Here is a 23,294-nt window from a genome sequence, read left to right as displayed (position 1 = left end):
TTTTCCATAATGTTTTGATCCCGATGACCCTAAAAAATGTCTTTTTTTTTTGTGTAACATATTTAGCTGAGACACTAAAGGTCTATGTGTTAGTGCCTTTTTGTAATGTATACAAAAACCTGAGGCTACATCTCAGTATGTTGACTGTATGAGGGGCTTTTAAGTGAGATAACTGCCATGATCCAAGTTGTTGTTCATTTATTTAACTGTAACAATGCTTTTTATGGAGTCATGAATTGAATCATTTCCTCCCTGTCTTCCAGGCTGTCGGCAGTTTGGGGAAGGGGATATTCCTGAGGATGGACTACCGGTGAGTGAGATTTCAGTATAAAGAAAATGTGTTGTGTGTGTTTTTCTTGCTTTCTTTGGAGAGAGTCTTATTGTTCTCTGTTTTAGAGCATTTAGACAAATGTATTTGGAGAGTAGTTACCTTTTTTCTTCTTATTTTTTTTTTTTACAGTACATCAGATTCACAAATCTAAACCTCTTTAAAACACACTGATCATTTTTAAACGGAGTGAATTGGACTGAGAATTGGTCGATTTGAGTGTTAAACTGCACCAACTGTAGCGATATTTAAAGTTATATTTTTCACTCACCCACCATTGAATAGGAGGCAGGTCATAGCTCGAACCGTCGCCATGTGTTTGAGCTCCGATATGTCCCAGCCCGGCGCTGACACCTGCCTTTGTTTTCGAACAGTTGTTCTTAGAGATTTACAGGTGTTCAACCAGTGCCCGCCAGACCCTGAGGTGAGCTGGGTGTTGGCCAGCGAATGTGCCAGAGCAAGCTTAGCTGCCTCTCTATCAATCTAACCTGGTAGCTGTCACTCTTATTACAATAGACGGTGATGTAATGTAACTATTGCCTCAGGAGCTGGTTGTTCAAACGCAGCTTGGTGAAAACGCTCTGGGATTTAAATCTTCTCCAACCTAGATGTGTTCACGTCATGGGCTCGGGCTCGGGCTCGGCCTCCTTTGTTGACAGATTCAGAACTGTTAAGGTGCACTATGTTAGGAATTGTATATATTTGGCACGCAGCGCTGCGTTGTGTCGTGTGTGGTTAACAGCGCTGTGTTCTCTTAAGCAGAGACAGACAGCAGGTATATAAGTTCAAGTCTACACGCCCATGTTCATTTGTTTTAGATATCAGGCTGGTTACAGGAACGTCGGTCACCTGTTCGACGTCTGATTGCAAAGTAGGTGAAAAGACACTTGAGTGGGAGGCAGGGCAGTTCTTGTAACACTGAGTGACACCTCAGCACGTCTGTAATGTAGCACAGTACACACAATTGTCCTGCCATAGGTACAACTTTTGTTAAAGTTGTAATTGATGAGTGTTGACACTGTGTCAGAGAGGTATTGATTCCACCCTGCTCATTTTTCACGCTGTATGGTCTACAGAAAAGTACAGCTTAAACAAAACATATCACAGAAGTGTGCCAAAGTGCAAACAACTAAAATGGTAGCTTTAACAAGTGTTTATTTTAAGAGCTGTTGTATTGCTGAGCAGGTTGTTTCCCGTTTTCGCTGACTGCTTATAGAAAATGCCCCAGCAGTTCCACAAGCCGTCCATGTGATCATATTTTGGACATTCCTCTCGACACCATTGGCCTGTTCTCGGGCTCTGGGTTCGTTATATTTGCCAGCGACCTGTCATCATCCCTTTCGACCTGCCCTAGTGTCCGGCCATGTGCAGCGAAGGAGGCAGAGCGGCGTTCCTGTTCCTCCGGCAAAGTTCCTCTTTAAGGAATCAGCCTGAAACATACAGGAAATCCAATTGCACCACTGTTGCTAGGCAGGCGGGGGTGGGGTGGGGGGTGTAAGGGAGGTGGGGGGTGGCGGGGGGGTGTTCACAAGGTTCAGTGAGTGAACCACCGAGGGTGTCACCATGGTGATTTGGCATCCGAATGTTGCGGTCTGAGACCTGGGCTACAGAGAAAGAGAGAAGTGAGCCAGTGGCAAGTGCTGCAGCCAGAGAAGTAGCAAATACCACCACAGTATAAGTTGTGACATTATCTGCATGGCTTTATGTTCCGAAATAAATTCACCCTGCTGTTTGTACAGTACATATATCCTGATGGAATACTCTCTCTCTCTCTCTAGATATATATGCAGATATATATATATATATATACATATATCTATATATAATCTAATTCATGGTAGCCTTGCATTGCATGTGGTCAGACTTGCACTTGCATGTCCTTGACACGCGCACACACTATATGCACATGCAACATATTATACCCATTTAAAAAAACAACATGGTTGCACAACATCCTACTCAGCTGTTATGACCCACTGCCAAGAATTATGCCGTACCGCCAGTCTTTCCGCTAGTACACAGAAAAATGCACTTTTTTTTTTTTGAATGCCACAGGAAAACATCCGCATCTAATTTAGCTCTGGCAGGAAGTTTTTTTGTGTTCTCTTATCAGTTTAGTTCACAGAAGTTCTGCTGCCTACTTGACTTGTGCTGCCTCACACTTTAAGCTGAAAGTTTGAGACTGGTTTCTTGTGGTTTAATGTTCATTTATTATTGAAGGTATTGGTAGTTGGGAAAGAGCCAGAATAGCTGGTTCTCCTGTTTTCTAGTCACAATCTCATCGAGTGTATTTCTGATTACTTTAAGGGATACGTGGGAAATGCCCTGTAACTTGATTGTCCTGTCTTTAAGTTAAAACCCAGAGGTAAGAGCTACGCTAGATTTGCTTCATTAGTGTGAGAAACGCATATTTGCACAGACATAATGGATTTAATATTGGCGATCAGACTTTTGAACATGCTCGTCATCTTTTCTCCTCCATTCTCCTCTCTGTGTGATGCACAGAGCTTGTACGCTGAGTGGGTTTCCAGTATGTGGGCCGACCCCAACCTTCCCTGTCCTGAGCCCCTGTGCCTTTGCGGGTGGAAGTGCACGGATCCCTGATGTTGGTGTGGAGCCAGGTTGCCCCTGGCTCCCACCACCCCCTCCCTCCCCTCCATCCCTCCCATCTCCCCCGTCTCCTCTCCTCCCTCACCCAGCCACATCTCTAGGGTCAGATCAGCTCCAGATTGGCCCCCACGCATGCCTTTGAATGGTGGGGCTTAGGCGAGCGCTTTAAAAGGAAGCCCAAGTCTGTTTCCCATTTCGCCCCCCCACCTCTCCACCCCGCGCTCCTTTCTCTCTTTCTCTCACATACACACACAGCTGTCATCTGGCTTTTTAAGTTCTGTGCTGCATTTCTCCAGCTGGAGCTGGTTTATGACATTCCCTCTGCAGACTCTTTGGCCTCTTGCTCTCTCTCGCTCTCTCTCTCTCTCACAAATTCAACACAAACTCACTTTTTCCTGTTCTGTTCTTTCTCCTCTCTCCCTCCACTGTCTCCTATTCCTCACATTCCCCTGTAGACGCTGTGGATGTGTTACACCACTTGGTATGTTTGGAGGCAAGAAGGGAGCAAAGTCACACACATACACACACCATGTGTTAGCAGTCTGAGGGGGGGGCAAGCGGAGAGGAGAGGGGGGGGGGGAGAAGAGAAAGAGAGGGGAAAAAAAGAAGTCAAGGAAGCATCTCTTAGCAACCACAGGACAGTAATTACTGTAGCAGCAGCTGGGAGCAAACCAGATTTCCGCTGTGCGTTAAAGCACTGGCGTGGGCTACTTTACACACGGCACTGACTAACCAGAGCCAGCAGCCTCCTCCACATGCAGAGCAGAGTGAGGGAGAGAGGGAGGGAGAAGGAGGAGAGAGGAGGACTAAACCTTCCTTGATGAGGTAAGGGGTGAGTGTGGGAAAAGAGGGCCAGTTGGTTAGTGTCGACAAGGCCAGTTGGATCATACGTGTGAGGATACCTCAGCGTGTGTCCATCCATGTTTGTGTGTTTCTGAGTTGGACTTGACCTTGAAGAGACATGTTTTATAATTAAATCGGCGGAGAGACAACACAACTTCATATTTAGAATTTAATCAACCCCTTACTTTCATTTGTTGCGTGAACAAGCCGGAAGTTGGTTGTGCTGAAATAACGCCGGACACCAAAGATCATCAGAAGGCTGGTGATGTAATAAGTGACTCTCCTCCCCCATCTCTCATCACCTCTGCACACATGAATCATGAAACCATTCCTTTTCACTTTGTTGCCATGAGCACTGAAGCGTCACACTTTTTCTATTACAACTACTTATTTTGCATCGTGTCAGATGTGTAGAAATATTTTTGCTGAATTCGATCTCGTCTTTGACATTCACAAGATATTATTATTATTAATAGACGTGTCATCCTCACTGAAGTCAACACTGAGCTTCCCTCTTGTAATTATGCGATTGTTTGGCGTGAGTCGGGAGGAATGTTCGCTCGTATTTGCTTTTCCTCGCTTGGTTTCCAACATTTCTCTGATTTATTTTGTCGTTACGTGCTTCAAGCGCCTCTTTATTTAGGCCTGTGTTTGTAGATTTTGCATCAGTTAAATGTTTGTGGGAACACATGCAAGGCTGATGGGAACTCTGAGTTCTTAACGGAAGGGCCTTGAGTCATCACCACTCAGCACAGTCATTTGGCCAAGAGTGGGCGCAGGATGCCCCCTGGTGGTTACAAGTGGAACACGCACAGCCTACACAGCCTGAGTCAAAACTGTCATGAAAAGTGAACTGATTGACCTGTGGTGCCTTTGAATGTTATTGGAAATGACTGTGACAATCCTAGATGTTCATGTTTCCAAATCATAGTATATGTATAAATCATGTAATAATGATACACATCACAATTTCATAGAGAACATTTAAAAAAAAATAGTATATTGCTACTTGGGTTGCTCAGAAATATTCATGTTTTTTTCATTTATATACGTCCTGCGAAGGGGAAACACAAGATCTGGGCAGGGCCATAATGTTATTTTTCTCTTTCTTCCAACCTCTCAAACTGACCTGACCTTACTTGATTTGTTTCCTGTATTTCTCCAGGTGTGTGATGAGCCTCCCTCCATCTGTACCCCAATGAAAGAGCCATTTTCTCCCCTGAACAACGTTGTCTCCACCGAGCCATTCAGGGGCTGCTACGTCCGCGCCCAGCCCTTCGACGAGTTCCCCTGCAGCAACCGCCGCTACCTGCCTCCACAGGTCTGCCTGTCCTCTGCACCGTCAATCGTTAATTACATGTTTCCCAAAAGCCACCATGTTGGTTATGAAAGTTTGGAGTTGAGTGAAACTTGATGAATTAAAAAGTGAATGTCAAATTCCCTCCAACTGACGGCTGTCAATTTCTCTTCTTTTGAAGGTCTCCTTCAAGTCGACTCGTCACGTCAGTTTCCACATGGACGAAGAGATCGTTCGCATCAACCCACGTAAAGACGTGCTCATCCGTGGCTACGAGGACTACCGCCACCCTGTCATGTGGAAACAGGAGTCTGACCGCGAGGACCTTGACTTCCCCAACGCCTTCCAAAAACTGGACAGTAAGAAGTGCGAGTACCTCTTCCCCGACGGCCCTGGTGGGGACTCCCACTCTGGCCCTGGAATTGACACAGCCATCAAGACTCAGCCCTCATCCCTATTGAAGTCTAAGAATGGCCGGCGGCGGCGAGAGGACGGTGAGCGCTCGCGCTGCATCTACTGTCGGGAGATGTTTAACCACGAAGACAACTGGCGGGGGCAGTGCCAAGATGCCCCCGACCCAATCAAGCAGTGCATCTATAAAGTCAGCTGCATGCTGTGTGCCGAGAGCATGCTGTACCACTGCATGTCCGACTCCGAGGGCGACTTCTCAGACCCCTGCTCATGTGACACATCTGACGAGCAGTTCTGCCTACGTTGGCTGGCCCTGGTGGCGCTCTCCTTCATCGCACCCTGCATGTGCTGCTACCTGCCCCTGCGCGCCTGCCACCATTGTGGCGAGGCCTGCCGTTGCTGTGGGGGCAAGCACAAGGCTGCGGGGTGACCCGACTCGGGGCTCTGGGACACCCTCAAAGCTAGCTAACACAGGAAGTGGATAAAAGCGGAAAATTAAAAGCCGGCATCCTTTTTTCATTCCCCTCTCAGACGGGGTGATATGTTGTTGATCCCCAGCTCTGAGGGCTTTTGGAGATTTCAGTTTGTGTTTGTCGCCGACAAGCAGCGGTGGAGGACAAACCATATGCTTTGTGGGGGCTCTGAGCATCAAGCTAAGTTCAGGAGCTTAATCTAAGGAGAGGAAGAGGAAACGTCAAGATTAATAGACTTGGAGATGTTACTAAACACATCTGTACACACACACACATACACACACACGTGCATTGATGGAGCCAGGCCACAAATATCAGAACTCTACAAGTAATGTGTAACTTTATGAAGGAAAATTGTCTTTTGTACAGAGAGCAGCAAAATAACGACAAAAAAGAAAACAAAACAATTCTGCATTCAGAAAACTACTTGCTGTTTGAGTATGCTAAAAGGGATATGTTCTTGCTTTTTGTGAATTTGCAGTTGGGTAACAGTGGCCTTTCCTCTATGGCTTAAGCATTTGCTGACAATGTAATGACTGGACAAGAAGACAAGTGCACTAGAAATGGTATTTCCCCCGTTAAGTAAAGGTACCCCTCTCAAATTCTTGGGGTACTCACGCCACCATATTTAGTGTCATTCTAACATTTGAGAGATGTTGCTGTGGTGGATGTTTGGCCAATTGATTTCCTTGTTTTCCTTTCCATCGACTCAAAACGTAAGCTTGTTTCTGAAGGTACAGCTGGCATAGCTTTTGACATTCATAATAAGATGTTTCAATGATTACCTTGCCTTCCCGAGGTGATTCAGACCATCTGATTGCATTCCAAAATAAAGGGATCGATTCCATGATTAGAAGGGAAAAATGGTAACGACTCTACCATGCTCAGTTCCCCGAAAATAGTGTTTTCCACGCCACACAAATAGCATTAGAACCTCTTGAACCATTCAAATCGAAACCGGATACATGACGATTTCATTTACTCCAGTGAATCTCACTTTTAGTCCTTTTATTTACTGCTGTAGTGAAATTGTTGTTTTGTTTCCTCATTGTTATTTTTCCTGCTCATTTTATAATTTTTTTTTTTTTTAAACAAAGGCTGAAATGTTGCTCAACCAGCAAGTTTTGTTTTGGTGAGTACAGGGGTTACAGTGCTCCTTGGTTAAAATGATGAGGCACTTAAATTAGGCTATTCTTTGATTGAGAACACCCTCAGATTTCAGAATTAGTCTGTACATAAATTGTTTTGCTAATTTAAACATCGTATTTGGTGTGAGGGGAAACCCTCCTCTAAGCACTGCTCTCCAAGCTTTGGTTGCAGCACCCTCTTCAAATTCCCATATTTGTCCCATGAATCGTTTGTCGTTCTTCTGAAGTTAGTCCACTCCTTCCATGTGTCTTCTTTTAAAAACAGGCCCTGAGTGAATGAATGCATTGTTGCAGGAATACCTTAGAGTATCTTAGTCATGTGTTTGAAAAAAGAAAAGACAAAAAAACGTACGGATGTTATGAATGTGTGTGTGCGTGTGTGTGTGCGTGCGTGTGTGTGTGCACGTATAGGTCTTCATATGCACTGGTGATCTGATGTCATGTAACGTTACCACTGACCATGTGATTAAGGCTTTGACTCTAAACAGTACTGACCCAGCATCAGGTTTCACAAAACGTCCTCGTGTCTAAAAGTGAACAAAGAGATGATCAGAAGATGCATTTGTCATTTCAGGAAATTCACTTAAACCCTCTAAAACTCCCTCTTTAACATGTTGTATCCTTTTTCTTTAATTCACTTAAAAAAACAAAGTGTAGGAATGATACTTAAACTGCAACTTGTCATTTCTACACTTGGCTTATGTAAACAAACGTGATATAACATGTTAATCAGGGAGCTTCAGAGGTGTAGGTGGATTTCTCAGCTCTGAACAGTGCCAGGCTAGCTGTTCCCCAATGTTTCCAGTCTTTATGCTAAGCTAAGCTAACCAGATTCTGGCTGTAGCTTCATGTTTACCGTACAGAATGAGAGCCGCATTGATTTTTCTCTCGCATGACCCTTGGAAAAAGACAGCTAATGAGGCCAGGCAGGCTGCAAACCAAAACTGAAGATATCTGACTCACAAAACATTTAACTATTCTGAGGAATAGCAGCTCTGATTGGCTACCCGGCTGAAATTCTCCCTCCCTAAGGCACTGGCATGTTTGAAATGTGCAGCCAAATTGGTGTGACCACGTCCATGTTTGCTGTTGCTAACAGATATGCATCTCTTCTCGCCTCCCGTCACTCCTGGTTAAAAAACAACAGAATAATGTCGTGGCAGGAGAAACATTCATCTCCCTAACTCCCCCCCCCCCCACCGATGCTCCCTTTACTTACTATGCAAACTTTCTAACGTGGGAAACACATTGACCTCCGTGCAGAGCGAGTCAGTGACGGGAACAGGACACTTTAACGCTACGTAGGTAGACAAACAACTCCTGGTACCAAACTCCAAACACCTGTAAATACTTAACACTATATTTAAGTACTGATAATAATCCCAGCTTTTTTTTTTGTTTGTCTTTTATTTTTGTTGTTGTTGAAATTTTAAAGATAGAACTGTATTTATCGTCGCTGTCAGCATATACTGTAGCTTCAATTGACAGCATTATGTACATAGGTCACCTTTTAGTATTATTTCACATTGAAAAGTAGAGGGCGTCTGTGATGGAAAATGACTATTGAGCTTCTAATAGAGTTTCTCTCTAGTTTTGTACGGTAGAAGGAAGGATAGTGCTAACACGGTACAGTTGTGTCAGTCCACTTGTTTCAAAAGTTTGATATATAAATATATAAATATATATATTTACATACATACATATAAAGCTGCTAGATACAATCACTAATTTTATTGTGTTGACAGAGAAAATCAGCTATGAACGACTGTTAAACCCTAAAAATCTCCGGCGGCGTCCGGCGGTCTCGCCGTTCGACGCCGCCGTACAACCATGACGGCGAGTTTATAAATGTCCGATTGCTCTGCGTGATGAAGTGGACTCTTGTGCATGTGTGCGCGAGTGTTACTCTATGTGTGTTCTCGTATGCCCACGTGTGTGTGTGTGTGTGTGTGTGTGTGTGTGTGTGTGTGTGTGTGTATGTTCTGTGCGCGTGTGGGGTTGGTGTGTAACCAAATGTTTGGTTGGCCGCCATATTCTCCCATTGGAATTGGATTGCCCTGCATTTATTGCAAGCTGAACCAAGGTTTGATGAACCTGATTAAAACTTGCTGGCTGAGAAGCAAAATGTAGGATGTGCATTTATACAAAGTGTAGAGAATGCTGAAATAACACTTCTCATTCTGCATTAACCAGCACAGTGCAACTTCCTGTCATGTACTGTATTATATATGCAACATGTGTCTGTCCGCTTTAATATATATATTTTTTTGACCTGCATTATATAAGACTTCAGTTTTAACCACTTTGCTGCTAGTCTTTTATCCTCTTTCAATCTTGGAAAATTGTGCATATCTTTGGGAATGCATACAAGTGTACATTCTTGACATTGTGTAGATTTAAAAAAAAAAAAAAAAGAAAGAAGCTATATAAACCTGTTTCTCTTCAGTGTATTGTTTTTAAAAACGGTTACTTTTCACAGCAGTTGAGTGGTTATGTTTCGATTCTCCGATGCTTTGGTGCACTGATGATACTCTATGTAAGCTTTTTTTCATCTTACAGCGCTTGATGTAACATTTATGTGATTAGTTCTAAATAGTGGAAAACATTTGTGTTTTGAAACTTGCAGTATAAATGGTACTACTCTTAACTATTCTGTAAACACTGCCTGTTTGCTTTCTTTTTCTTTTTTCCACTCTTTGTGCATATTTCTTTCCTGTGCATCCCCCCCCCCCCCCCCCTCCTCCTACCCCCCCCCCCCTCCCCCCTTTTAGTGCCATCGGCTTTCACATCCTGACAACCTCAAAAAAGTGCCTCACGTCCATCCTAGTTTCCATCTTACAATTTTAACATCTCTCGTTCTGGTTCTATTGGTTTCTACACGTCTAGGTATTTCCTCTCATGGTTCGAGAATACCAAGTATATGATGTAAAATTTATAGTCCCAATAACTCATGTCATAGTTGTATTTTCTTCATACAGATGTAGCTCATTACTTTTCATAAATATATAATGTAAATATGCATACATATGTTTGTAACTGTTTTTATGTTACATCATACACTTGTAATTTGACATATCAAATAACATTATCATAATAAAATGGTGAGTTTTAATCTTTTGCTGTCTAGGCTTTATTGTGTTCCTCTATATACGTTTACATCTGAACGTACAGTGGATAAAGTTCATTCAAGCTGATGATGTGGTCGTCGCGACAGATCGTACACAACAAAGTTATGTGCTCGGCAAGAAGAAGAAGAAGAAGAAGAAGAAACGAAGAAGTCAAACCATAAAAGTATAACATTCATTAGAAGAAGGCACAAAACGTCTTTTACCTCGGCCAAGGAAGTTGTGTTTTCACCCGTCTGTTTGTTTGGAAGCAAAAACTACTAGATGGATACGACGAAACTTGTGGAATGACGAGAGATTTTGGTGCTGATCTGGATCGGGGGTGGATCCAGGATTTCTTTTCTGTTTTTTGACATTTTCACTGTTTCCTCAGAAAATAACTCTTACATTAAGGAAACTTGTATCTGTGTGTGTGCGATATGTTGCAGCTTGACTGAATTTGTTTCACAGTACTGAGAGTCCTTCTAGTTTGATGTGAGCTAACCTGTAGTAGCCAGTAGGTGGCAGTTTTTCCTCCCATTAACAGAAACTGCTTCTTCTTCTTCATCTCCAATGAAATGTAAAGGTATAAAATCTTTTATCATGTATATATATAAGAACAGAACGGACGACCTCGCCTCTGCTCGGCTCATGGTGAGTGTGTGGAACTGTTGTGAGTATAATCTGAAGATGAACTTTCCCTTTAAAACCTTTATCCAGAACCAAACCAGTTAATGAGAAGGTAAATATCTTTGTTATTGCTTTCTTATTAATGCCCATCACAGTTTTAACGTGCTTTCACATTTTAATTTTAAACGATTTTGTAATATAATTTGTAAAATATGAATTAATGATAATGATATTAAAATGATGTTGAAAGTGCCAAACATAAATTAACTGATTGTTCAGTAACAACTGCACTTGTTGGTGTGAGATTATTGTGTCATAGGCCGTTGAGAATGGAAGCTGCACTATAATGTTAGAGTAAAGTGTATAAAGTTGCATATAATGGGAAATACCTAATAATCAATACTCAAGCATTAATATTTTCACTACGAACATTAAGGGAAGGCAGTTTTATTTATACAGAGGTAGATCCAAGGTGCACAGAATGAAAAGAAAACTATTTAAAATCTGAAAGCACAGTTTAAAACGATTGTCAAGCAAAAAAATGTATAAATAAATTATAAAGAGTAGAATAAAAGAGGTAAAAGAAATAAAAAGGATAAATCTGTATGATTTTGAAAGAGAAATACTACAAATAAATGAGATAGAATTGTGTAAAATGATAATAAAAATTACAATATAATAAAAAAAAAAAGAAGGAGCTTTCAACCTTTTTATTATTTCTTTGCTCATTTGTTTTTCTTAGTACTGGTACGGAACCTTTGTGGCGGAACTAGTCTCGTTGTCCACACGTTTCCCTCCGGCTCCTTTACCCCAGCGGAGCAGCATGGAGGCACTTTCATGAATGGATGAAAACCGAGTGTTCGTGTTGACGCTGGAAGAAGAAACTCGACACGTGGTGATGTTGTGAGCAAATAAACTCACGTGGATATAAAAAGCGATGGAGTGCGACATCCTGGACTCGCTGGAGCAGCTGGGGTAAGCTAATGGAGGGTTAGCATGTTTACGTTAGCCTGGTTAGCTTGGTGTTAGCTTCCCCTGTCTCTGACTCCTGTGTGTGTGTGCGTGCGTGCGTGTTTCTCCTCTGACCTCCTCAGGTACGACGGGCCCCTGCTGGAGGAGGAGGCGCTGCTCCGGGCCGCAGAGGGAGGCCTGTCCTCGCAGGAGTACGTGGAGCTGTGCCGGTGGTTAGCGTCCAGGCTGCAGCCGCTGTGTGGACTGGAGGAGACAATCACGTCCGGTCCAGGTGAGACACGCGAGACCACGCCTCCTCTGTGACGGCGCAGGGCATGTTGCAGCCATGATTTAGCTTCTGGTGATGATCCCGTGTTTATGCAGCACATGTATGTAGTTTGAACCCGGGGTGTAGCACCAGCACAGGAGATGCACGCAGGTGTAAACTGGAAGAGTTTGTTGTTGTGGTGGTGCTGGTCAGCACTGTTGCAGGTTCGAATCCCATCCCGAGGCATTTCTGTGTTTGCATGTTCTCAATCAATCAAACATTGATTGACAACATTTGTTAAGCCCATATTTACAAATGATAATTTGTCGCATAGGGCTTAAGGTGTGACATCCTCCGTCCTTAGCTGTCAACAAGAGTAGGGAAAAACTACGGCTCAGGGGTTAGAGCAGTCAGCCTCTAGCCGGAAGGTCGGCGGTTCGATCCCAGTCTTCCCTAGTCTGCATGCCGAAGTGTCCTTGGGCAAGATACTGAACCCCCCAGCCTCTAAGTTGACTGTAGATGTGAATGTGATAGTGAACGGTTGCTTGTCTCTGTATGTTGGTCCTGCGATGGACTGGTGACCGGTCTGGGATGTAAACCCGGCTCCAGCGCCGCCCCCCCCCCCCCCCCCCCCCCCCCCCCCCCCGCAACCCTCAAAAAGGATAAGCGTTAATAGATGAATGTAAATAAACTGGCCACTGTCCTCTAAAGATTTACATCCCATTGGACATTTGAACACAATATGGTGTCTGTTTTCCGTCCCATTAAACCTCAGACGACGCGGACGGCCTCCAGCTCGAGATGAGCGGTTTGCTGAAGGAGCTGCACTGTCCCCATGAAGAAGCCGTGTCGGGGATTCTCAAGGGCGCCGTGCGGAACACAAAGGATCATCTCAAGTTTGTGTGTAAGTGACCGTCCCTTCACCCGTTGTGTTACGGGCTCTGAGTGTGTTAGTTCTTAAAGACTATGTTCCTGTGTCTGTGTCATGTTAGTGTTCCTCAGCTCGGAGCTTCAAACTGCTCAGATTGTGAGGAGCAGACGAGTCTCCGACAAACATCAGGACGAGAATCCGCTGTTTCAGGACGTTTCAGCAATCTGTGAGACCCTGAAGCTGCCGGCGCCCAGAGGAGCCGCCGCAGAGGGAGTCTTCGGCCTGATCCAAAACACGGTGGGACCAAGTGATGCTTTATAAAGTTGATTTATTCAATCACCACTGACAAACCTCTTTTTGATACGTCGTTTGGTTTTATGTTTATAACTTGATGACATATTCTAAACTATGGTTTAGAAACTAATTTGAATTTGGGACAATAACTGTTACAGAACTCTTCACTTATATAACTACAATGACTTCACACATTGATTATAACTATTACATAGTTTAAGTTGTTTTATAAATAAAAATGAGCGTTCTATGTCGATATTATGTTTATTTCCATCCCATAATTGAAAGTGGCAGTTGACAAGATGTTTGCTTCAACGAATTATTATAAAGCAAATGTTGATAGAACAATGTATTGGCTATAGAATAAAGACACCATCACTATTATTAGTAAATAGTATTAGTAAAACAACTGGATGTTTTATTCTGCTTTTATCACAGTCCTTAAAAGAACAGAGATGCTACCTGGAAAAACGTATTATACATACTGTACATTACATTATATACTTTAATAACCTGCATGCACATAATTGTGTGTATTTATTATTAAAAAAATGTTTTTCCTTCCCTTGGAACATCTGTCACTAAATGTATTGTGTTAACACATAAAACCATGTTGTGTCATCATAGGTTGATAAACTCATCAAAGATCTTCCTAATGGCTCCATTGAAAGTCCAGTTCTGAACAAATCTCTGAGCGCTGAACAGTGGGTACGTAAAACAACAACCTGAAATAATCCACGTTGCATGAGTGATTATGTGTTTCAGGGGCTGGTTGTTTTTTGTATCATGTATTTGTGCAATTTGGATCTAAGTCTGTGTCTTTGACTCTGCAGGCGAAGTTGCAAAGCATCAACACGGTCCTGTCCTCAGAGTACGAGTGTCGGCGCAAGATGCTGATTAAACGACTTGACGTCACAGTTCAGTCGTTCGGGTGGTCCGACCGAGCTAAGGTACGTTCACAAACTGATGAGCGGGACTTTAACTGCAAAATCAAACTGGATCATCGACAAAGAAACACGTCTGCCCACATTCTGGAGAACGTTTTTAATTCAAGTTCAAAAAAGACACAGAGGCCAAGTGTCCAAATACTAATAAACCCCCTAAGATTGAACCCCTGTGTGTTTAAAGGTTTGTTAATGTTCGATGTATAATTTGAAATTCAATGCGCTTAAAGCTCTGACTCTGAAGAACAGAATCCTCACCCTGAAGGCCTGGACTCTCTCTCTCTGTGTGTGTAGGTGAAGGTGGACAGCATGGCGAGGGCCTATCAGCCTAAGAGACACTGTCTGAGGCCACAGTCCCATGTGGACATGGCCAGGCTGCTGGCTGCCAGAGAGGACATCTGCAACGTGGTGAAGACGAGCAGCGGCTCCAGCAGAGACAAAACCACCTGTGCCATCAACAAGGTAGAGACAGACGTTTTCCCTTTTCCCTGCAACCTCCTCAATCGGAAATTTGTCGTCTGTCGGAAACAACATTTCTCTTCTGTCTCTTCTCACAGGTCCGGATGGGCAGAGTGCCAGACAGAGGGGGACGTCCCTCAGAGATTGAAGCCCCGCCTCCCGAGATGCCAGCCTGGAAGGCAAGACAAGATGGCGGGGGTGGCTGGGGAGGACATGGCGGCAGAGGACGTGGAGGAAGAGGACGTGGAGGAGGAGGCTGGGGACATGGAGGAGGAGGTGGAGGTGGTTGGAGAGGCGGCGGCGGCGGGTGGAACCAAGGAGGACATGATGGACACGGAGGGAAGAGAGGACGGTTCTAGCATTCATTTTCTACAGACTTTCAATTTTTGTGCAGTGATTTTTTTTTTCATATGAACTGAATCCTGCTTCCTGTGTTTTCATGGACGAGGAACATTTCCAAGAAACGAAAGCAGACTTTGCAGCATTCAGAGACAAATCTTCCTCATCTGGAGGATTTCAAATGCTTTATTTTTTTTTAAAGAAAACTTAAATCAGTGTTTAAATCTCTAATACTCATAATATCAGAAAATATCAGATATATCACTACGATAGGGATACAAATTAAGAATCTTTATCATGAACAAGTGTTTTTAACTGACGTTTTTTTTTAAGAAAGTCATTAAAGACAAATGTAGACGTAAGTTGAGGAAGAAGTGAGAAGATTGAGAAGATTGAGAAGATTGGACTAAAGCAGGAGTTTCAGCATCTGACTCATGTTCTAGTTCCTCTGTGAAGGATCAACTATAAAATATCAATTATTACCTCATTTATCAGCTCTACACACGACTGTAATTCTCTTTGATCTCTGGATTTGTAAAGAAAAAAATAAAGAATTATGATGTAACCTCCCTCTGATGTTTGTAATTACGACAGTGGCTCATTCCTACCACATGGTGGCGTAACAGACTCTCAAACTGAGCAACATAGCAGGTGACGGATTGTTTCCAAATATTTATTCTCGTTTGTTTTTCCAATTGTTCTTCAATAGATAGTTTACACATAGTTTGTACAATAACCAATATTCATTCAAGCAGAATTTTACATTATGAACAACAGACCTGTACAGTTACACCTTGGCCACAGGGCTTTCTTTTTCAGTCTCCAAACTAAGACTCAAGCAGTTTCTCAAAACCACAAACAAACAAATCTCAAGCAATAAAAAAACAAAACAATATAAGGATGTTCAAAAGATCCGATAACATCACTGCCTGTGTATCTTTGTCAACAAAAATATCAGGGTAAGAAAAATGAGCGACAATCTCTTCACTTTGGCCACAATAGAAATTTAGTTGATTCCTTAAACTGTAAATCTGCAAATTTATATCCAACCGATATAATTAACATGATTTCACTTAGTGTAAACTTTACATAGTTCCTGAACAGATTCACTCCATTTCTAAATGCTCCTTAGAGCAGCTGCAGGAAATAGACTGTGTCCGGCTCCAGTTGAGCGATGCTGTGTTTGACTGTTAAATAGTCCAGGGGCCACGGAAGAGAGATTTCTCACTGGATTGAAAACAAGAAAAACCAGACGCAGTGGATCCAACTGTTAAGATCCCACTGTTGGTTTTTAATGCACTTCAAAATAAGAGCACATCTGGACTCTCGGGGATCTAAATTCATGAAAATATGATCGTTTGCAGAGATGTTTCTCAAACGGCATCACTACAATGCAACACGAGCAATAAATGACACCGAGGGAGAAAATGTCAAAATTTCCTTCATATTATGCAAAAAATATACAGCAAGTTCCATTCAGGCACTTCATCCTTCAAATACAGCACTGAGTTGATTTCTTAAAAACATTTCATAATAAAAAAGAAAAAGTCATGAATAGTATAAAATTACTTTTCCAGTTTTACTCTCAACCCCGAAAAAACAAACCCCGCTGCAGATGTGCGACGCGTTTCTACTTTCCAACATACCCGTCTTTATTTCAGCAGGTGGTTTGTAACAGGGGGAACAGATGTTTCACACAGATGAGTGGGGGGGGGGGGGGGTGAGATACGTGTTACTGCATCTTTGAACCGTCGGCTCCGAAATCAAACCCTGATCAGAAAGTGTTCACCTCATCGACACAGAAAAGTCCTTCACGATCAGAATCAATAGCAACGGCAAACCAAGACATTTCAAAAAGTGTCCTCAAACAAAATTAAATCAACCGTTTTCAATACACATCTATGATAAAGATCAGTTTTTTTAATGCAGCTTAACATTGGTTCATTATGTACAGCGACGTACTACAAAAGTGCTGGGGCTTTATTAAGAAATAAGGTTCGTAAAAAATAATATAATACTGTTTAGAGGCAGGTTTTTGCTCTTCATGCTCCTTCATGTGGCATGGCGTCTTTTTTTTGTTTTTGTATAACCACACATCAATACTTCAGCCCTGCCCAGTTTAATACTCGGCCCAAACAGGCTCCACCACACGGCTGCTACATTAAAGCAGGTTTCTACAGCTACTTCATCGTCACTGTGCAGTTTGGCATAAACCTGGAACAACGTCCACCCTGAAATCGTCTCTTGATGGCGGCGCACGCTGACGGGGGCCCGACAGACGCCCCGCGCTCAGATCAGCCGGGAGTTGCGCAGGTACTGGATGAGGACCTTGTAGATGAAGTTGTACTGAGACAGAGTCTGAACCATCATCATCCTCTGAGTGCGCAGCTTCCACAAGACCTCTGGGACGTTCAGCGGCTGAAACAGACAAGACACAGAATGTGTGTGAGAGAGCGGTGATCTAAAAACACTGATGGCAGAGAAAACGAAGAGAAAATGAAAGCGAGACGTGGTCGTCACTTAGAAACACTTGTACGACAGGTTTTACTTTTTGAAAACGTTGATTTAAGATGTAAGAGTGTTAGAGGTGCAGAATTACTTTAACTTCCCCGTAATTGAAAATGGAGAATAACCCTCAAAACGCTGCGTTATCCCTCAAACTACAGGCAGAGACAGTAGGTAGCCACAGTATTTACCACAGCTAAGCGTACTAATTAAATTCTGACTGATCAGTTAGTATCTGTATCGTTGAGAAAGACCTACAACACAGACGTTATAAACTATGAATGTCTATGAAGATTAATAATTCATAAATTGAAGCGTGAAGACCCTGTTTTTAATACCATATGTTTTCAAAGTGAGGACGTTACCTCGTTGTGCTCCAGACAGGCGATCATGATCTCAGACAGGACGACCACTCCAGTGCGTCCCACTCCGGCGCTGCAGTGGACCAGTACAGGTAGGTTTGTGTTCTTTGGGTCACTGATGCTGTTGGTGTGTCTCCTCACAGACTGGATCTCCTCCAGGTATGCTGGAAAAACACGAGAAGGTTCACATGAGACTTATTAAAACCTCATCAACCGGACCTGTTTGTTCACCTGTTTCTAAATATTAACAGTCTACACATTTTACAATTTTTTTTCAAGGTCTCTGGAAGACTTCTGAAAAATCCTGGCATCACCCCCCAAATAACATCCGCTGGGTTTTTCCTCGGCCTGGACCCCACCCTTCCACCAAGTTGAGAAAACCAGTTCAGTCGTTTTTGCATAATCTTGCTAAATACCAATCCCAGATGAAAACAACATCCTTGGCGGAGTTAACTAATATTTCCTCATTGCAGGACTGGATATTTTGCTCTGGTTTCTTTCAGACATGCAACGAACTGCAGACATTTCCCTGAAATTTTCCAGAACTGTGTGATATGAGAACACAAATGTCAGGGTCAGCTGCTTCCAACACGCCATCCCTCGCCTGAATGCTCTGGACATGTTCCTGTTGTTGTGAAAGCCTCTGACCACGACCATCTCCCGCGGCGTTCTTTATATGTGAAAAGTGAGTTGCCTCCATGGCACATAGGGAATCAATTGTTGCAATAAACGCAGACGTAACACAGGCCTTGATTCAAAAGGTTCACTCACTGAGAAAACCTTTGAAGTCCTCAGGGCAGCCGTGATCAGGCCAGTCTGTGTACTGCAGGTGCCAGACCGTCCTCTCCTGGCCCGTGAGGAGGTGTTTGATCTTAAGCCCCGTGGTGGCGTAGCAGCCGGACTCGGTGCGGAAGCGGGTGGTGATTTTGAAGCGCCCATACGTCACCGTGTTATGTCGCGTTCCCAGCCGAGGCCAGTACCGGAAGCTCTTCTCTCGGCCGCTCTCCTGCAGGGAGAGGGTGACAGAGGAGGGTCAGTCCCGGCTGGGATGAGAACTGAAATATGTGGAGCTGTAAATATGAAGCGTAACACACCTCCTCAGCAGTGACCATCCCGATGATGGAGACGCCCTGCTCCCACACCATCTGCCAGAAGTCCTGACACGTGTTGGACATGGGACCCTGCGACGCAATGTAGCTCCATTCCTGTCCAGCGACTGTGATCTAATGAGAGACAACACCAGTGTGTTTAAAGTTGGACCTCATCAGTAATAAGAGCCGAGAATGGAAATCATTCAGAACCTTAATGTCCAAAACAAGTGAAATATTTACTTTTCTTTTTTTTACTCAGTAGTCCATGACAGACACGAAAAACATGTGGTCATGGAAGAAAACATACATTTTAGTCTTTACTCTGAAACAGCACATCAGCCTGTGTAGAGCCTGATTGAGATTAAAACCCGTACATGTCGTGTTGCATCTCTGCACAACTTACTCTGATGTGTGAGGCATTGATGTATCCCGTGTTGTTCTCTTTAGTGGGAACCAGCTCCACTCGGTTGCTGTCGTAAGGCAGGACGTCCTGGAAGCGGTTCTTGTCTCCGCTCTCGGGCAGCTGGGCGACGGTGTATTCCCCTCCTGGACGCTTTGGGATTTTCTCGTATTCCTTCAACAGCTCGCCCATGTCCATGTGCTGCTCCAGCAATTTACACTGACACACACAAGAAAGGGAAAATGTAAATACATCGCTGTCATGCATAACACAATCCTGATACAGGAACAGCTGTCGTTAGTTTAATAAACACGTGTTATGTGTTAAGATGTCTGGTAACATTCCATAATCTTTGAATCATTACTAGTTAGGAGTCTGATACACGAGCAGCAGCTCAGTTACTTTCTGTTACTGTAGTTCTACTTTCTATTTCGGTAACAATCTATAGCTGTTGGACGACATAGTTTCCTGTAAACTGTCGTCATTAGATTAATCTGCTCCTTGAAGAATGAGATGTTGTAATATATTAGTTCTGATGACGTTTGATCTGCAGTGGTGGAAGTTGTTCCACATGTAAATCAACAGGAGAATTCATACAATAATTTACAATGTAAGCCACTGCCATGTGTAGAAGTAGTGAACTGTGAGTTAGCAATAATCTATGTGTGTTGTTGAAAATACTTGCATGTGTGAGACATTTAGGAATGAACCTTGTTCTCATTTGCTTTTACTTAGTCATGATCCCCTTAGCTATAGAGGTCATTTATTTAAGTGTTGTATGTCCACACGGTCATGATCAATAATGTTGAGCAGCTGAGTCGTATGTTTACAGTGGGAACATTTTCTCTCTACATGTATCCGTCATAACAAGGCAGCAGCTACCAGGTGTCACCAACACCAACTAAACAAGCAGCTCCTGGTAATTAGCTTTTTACAATGAATAATAAATCTCATTGGTTTTCAATGTATAAACTTAACATTACAATTGTTATTGCTTTAAAAACCTGCGTCTTTTAAGAGCAAATCACTGGCAACATCAAAGGCTCGGCCCTACCCTCTCGTCATTGGAGGCTCGTTCTGGGTCGTCCTTGATCTCGTCAAACATCGGCTGCCTGGACACCGACAGGCCATTGAGCTTCGCCACCTTCAGGGGGCCCATCTTCTTCACCTCTGACCTCGCTCCTTTCTTCATGCCCTGACGTGGCGACAGCGTGGAGAGACAGAGACAAGGTGAAGATGAATGTGTGTGAATGTCACAGAGAGAGAGAGCGAGAGAGATAGAGAGATCAGGTAAGAGAGGGGAGAGACAGCCCAGCTTTCGAGCAGAATGTCACCAATCCAGTTTGCAGAGGTAGTCCGGCGACATTCTTTCTATGAGTCAAAGTGAGTCTGTGTACGTCAGTCGGCGCTGGCCAATGAGATGACTCCAAATGCTTTCTACAAGCATACTCTTGTAATCTTGATATGAGTCACAGACATCATGTGACTGTAGTGATACTATAAGCGGTTGATTACTATAAAAGAATTGAGTAGCTTCTTTGTGATAGTCCCAGAACTTGAGAGAGAGAGAGAGAGACACACACACACTCTCTCTCTCTCTCTCTCTCTCTCTGACTCAAGCTCACAGACAGTATCATCAGACACATGTATAAACTCAGAACGGGTAAAAACAACAGAATTAATAAATATATAAGGTGAAGTAGGTTAAAATAAAAATACATTATTGTATAATTTAATAACAAGACTCACAGCAGGGGGTAAACCTTCCACAGTTTTCTTCCCAGGAGGCACATCCGACACAGGCCTCTTCTTGAAGTCTGTTTTAGTCTTCTGCTTGGCCTGACCACTCAGGTCTCCCTCTGAGACTGAGGGCATAATCCTGGGCTGTCGTAATTCCGACAGCAGGTACAGAGGCTCGCTCTCCTGGATCAGGGGGTGAGCCTTGTACGTCAAGGAGCCAGTTATGGAGGGGTCGAGGGAAGAGCCTATCGGATACGCAGGAGGAGGCTCTATGGGAGTCTGTTGCTGAGTCGGCAGAGAGGAGAGAGATGTGAGGCTGTGATGCTGATGGGGCGTCTGCTGCTCAGGAACAATGGCTGCGATTGCGTCCTGAGAAAGTGGAGTGTGACGGCCGCTTTCATCCTCAAACTCCTCTTCCTCGCCGCTGCTGTGAACCAGCATGGTGGCATCTGAAAGGGACTTCTTGTGTCCATACTGCACGTCCTCCTTAATGTCGCCCCTGTCCTCTGTCTTTGTACGCTCTAAGAACACATTGAGCTGGGAGCCCTGAGAGCGACCGCTACGCAAGACTGGAGGGGGCGTAGCAGCTTCAGCTGCCGAGGAAGACACAGTCCGTTCTTTGACCCTCATCCCCTCGAGACTATGAGCCAGTCCAGCGATCTCAATGGAATTACGCTTCTGAGAGTGGTACGGGTGTCTGTGAGGGGGTCCGCTGAACAGAGGCTCCGACACCTCCTGCAGAGAGTGAGCAACAGGCAGACTGTCCTCCTGGAAAGTCTGGACTGAGTGGTGCACGCGCCTCGTGATGATGAGGTCTGGGTTGCTGCTGCTGACATACAGGTGACGTGACAGGTCAGGTGTGCTGTTTGCAGGCCGAGGGTGGGCGTATGGGTAGGGGGGAGGTGGTCGGTACACTTGTGTTCTCATGATGTTGGGAGCTGGATACTCCTGGGCTTGTTGTAACTGGACATTAGTGAGCTCTGGGACACTAACCGCCCCCACTACAGGCCTCCTCTCAGTAGGGTAGGGGTATGGAGAGGGGCTATGAAAGCTGGAGCCCAGATGGAAAGGATAATGGTAGTGTTGGGCTGCTCCGCCATGCTCCCCCCTTATCTCTGGCTGGCTGTATACTAGAGGGTCTGGTCTGCTGTAGGCGTACGAGTTTCCAATGTTTAGGTTCCTCATTGAGTGGCTCTGACGATGCTCTTGAGACAAAACCATCCCTCCTCCCACTCCTCGGCTCTTCTGACGCATCACTGACTCGTAATCAGGGGTGGCACGGTAAGAAGGCGGGATTAGAGCGCTGTGGCGATGAGAGGGGACGTAGTCTGGCCTGGTGATATCGCTGGTGATGGAGGGATTGGAGGACATGGGTGAGGGTTGAAGGTAGTGTTGAGGATTGGTTAGAGAGCTGGTGCTGTGGGCGCTGTAGACGCTGCCGTTACGTAGACGCCCCCCACTGCTGTATTCCAGAGGAGAGCAGTCCAGGCTGGTCTGAGAGTGGTAGTAGTAACCATTCTGACTGTTCATGTACAGGTTGTCTGTGAGAATAAGGACAGCCCCAGATGGGTACAGAATTATAATTAAATAACAATTTTATTTAGCTCAACATAAAGCAAAAACACAAGTAACATCATGTAATGACTTAAATCTTCTTGGGCACTCGCTGGAAGTTTCTTTTTATACAGTAATTACCTTGTGATGATGTGTAAGGCTCTGTGAAATGGCCATTGTAGTGCATTTGGGGAGGTGGCATCATGTAGGCCTGAGGCTTTGGCTGTAAATCAACAAGAGAGGAATAAAACAGACTTTAACAATTTAACAGACACCACAGGCTGAAATGCTTGCAAGAAATGTAAACATAACATACATAATGTGAACGGTGTGTTTTGCGTGAACTTGAACATTACCAGAGAGATTCTAGTCGAGGATCTCCGTCGAACTGGGTTTACAACTGCGGGCTGCGTTTGGCTGTTGGGAAAACAAACATAACCAAACGATTACTGATACTTTTCCAATTTCTTACTGAGGAATATATATATTACTTATTGCTGTTTAACTTTGGGACGCACACACAAACAAACACAGCAAGGTAAAACACAGTGTACAGGCCATCAGATTTAAAACTTGTCACCCATCACTTCCCAAATTCACCATGTAACATTTTTGCTGCAGTGCAAAGGCAAACACGCGGAACTGGAGATTAATCTTAATTTGAAATTAACA

The 23,294-nt window shown here is 43.9% G+C and overlaps 3 protein-coding genes across 4 annotated transcripts in view; 2 read left to right on the top strand and 1 right to left on the bottom strand.

Annotated features, from left to right (window-relative positions):
* spred1 (sprouty related EVH1 domain containing 1) overlaps positions 1 to 9,519 on the top strand; it is a 30,946-nt gene extending 21,427 nt beyond the window's left edge. Inside the window, 3 exon segments of the mRNA XM_034575672.1 lie at positions 264 to 310; positions 4,947 to 5,102; positions 5,260 to 9,519. Of these exon segments, the coding sequence (XP_034431563.1) occupies positions 264 to 310; positions 4,947 to 5,102; positions 5,260 to 5,919 (863 nt within the window). The 3' untranslated portion in view covers positions 5,920 to 9,519.
* A 2,117-nt stretch (positions 9,520 to 11,636) lies between these two features.
* On the top strand, positions 11,637 to 15,536 carry fam98b (family with sequence similarity 98 member B). Its single transcript, XM_034575673.1, has 8 exons — positions 11,637 to 11,819; positions 11,939 to 12,087; positions 12,839 to 12,967; positions 13,056 to 13,231; positions 13,856 to 13,936; positions 14,062 to 14,178; positions 14,467 to 14,634; positions 14,730 to 15,536. Exons 1-8 carry the CDS (start codon positions 11,782 to 11,784, stop codon positions 14,988 to 14,990), a joined length of 1,119 nt encoding a protein of 372 aa, XP_034431564.1. The 5' UTR covers positions 11,637 to 11,781; the 3' UTR covers positions 14,991 to 15,536.
* Positions 15,537 to 15,624: 88 nt separating this feature from the next.
* The window catches only part of ptpn21 (protein tyrosine phosphatase non-receptor type 21), a 15,416-nt gene continuing 7,746 nt past the window's right edge, over positions 15,625 to 23,294 (bottom strand). For both annotated transcript variants that reach the window (XM_034575667.1, XM_034575668.1), the window contains 9 exons: positions 22,979 to 23,039; positions 22,764 to 22,845; positions 21,078 to 22,609; positions 20,383 to 20,523; positions 19,332 to 19,547; positions 18,932 to 19,060; positions 18,609 to 18,843; positions 17,841 to 18,001; positions 15,625 to 17,388 (listed from right to left, as the gene is read on the bottom strand). In XM_034575667.1, the coding sequence (XP_034431558.1) occupies positions 17,260 to 17,388; positions 17,841 to 18,001; positions 18,609 to 18,843; positions 18,932 to 19,060; positions 19,332 to 19,547; positions 20,383 to 20,523; positions 21,078 to 22,609; positions 22,764 to 22,845; positions 22,979 to 23,039 (2,686 nt within the window). In that variant the 3' untranslated portion in view covers positions 15,625 to 17,259. The remainder of the gene's footprint in view (positions 17,389 to 17,840; positions 18,002 to 18,608; positions 18,844 to 18,931; positions 19,061 to 19,331; positions 19,548 to 20,382; positions 20,524 to 21,077; positions 22,610 to 22,763; positions 22,846 to 22,978; positions 23,040 to 23,294) is intronic.

This window comes from Hippoglossus hippoglossus, chromosome 22, assembly GCF_009819705.1.
Source record: "Hippoglossus hippoglossus isolate fHipHip1 chromosome 22, fHipHip1.pri, whole genome shotgun sequence".
Taxonomy (NCBI): domain Eukaryota; kingdom Metazoa; phylum Chordata; class Actinopteri; order Pleuronectiformes; family Pleuronectidae; genus Hippoglossus; species Hippoglossus hippoglossus.
This window is presented reverse-complemented; position numbering and strand designations above follow the sequence as displayed.

Bases quoted from the DNA above. Each gene is read 5' to 3' on its own strand.
- fam98b (XM_034575673.1), top strand. From the start codon at position 11,782: ATGGAGTGCGACATCCTGGACTCGCTGGAGCAGCTGGG. The intron at 12,968-13,055 runs GTAAGTGACCGT...GTGTCATGTTAG, and splicing joins GGATCATCTCAAGTTTGTGT to TGTTCCTCAGCTCGGAGCTT. The intron at 14,635-14,729 runs GTAGAGACAGAC...CTCTTCTCACAG, and splicing joins CCACCTGTGCCATCAACAAG to GTCCGGATGGGCAGAGTGCC.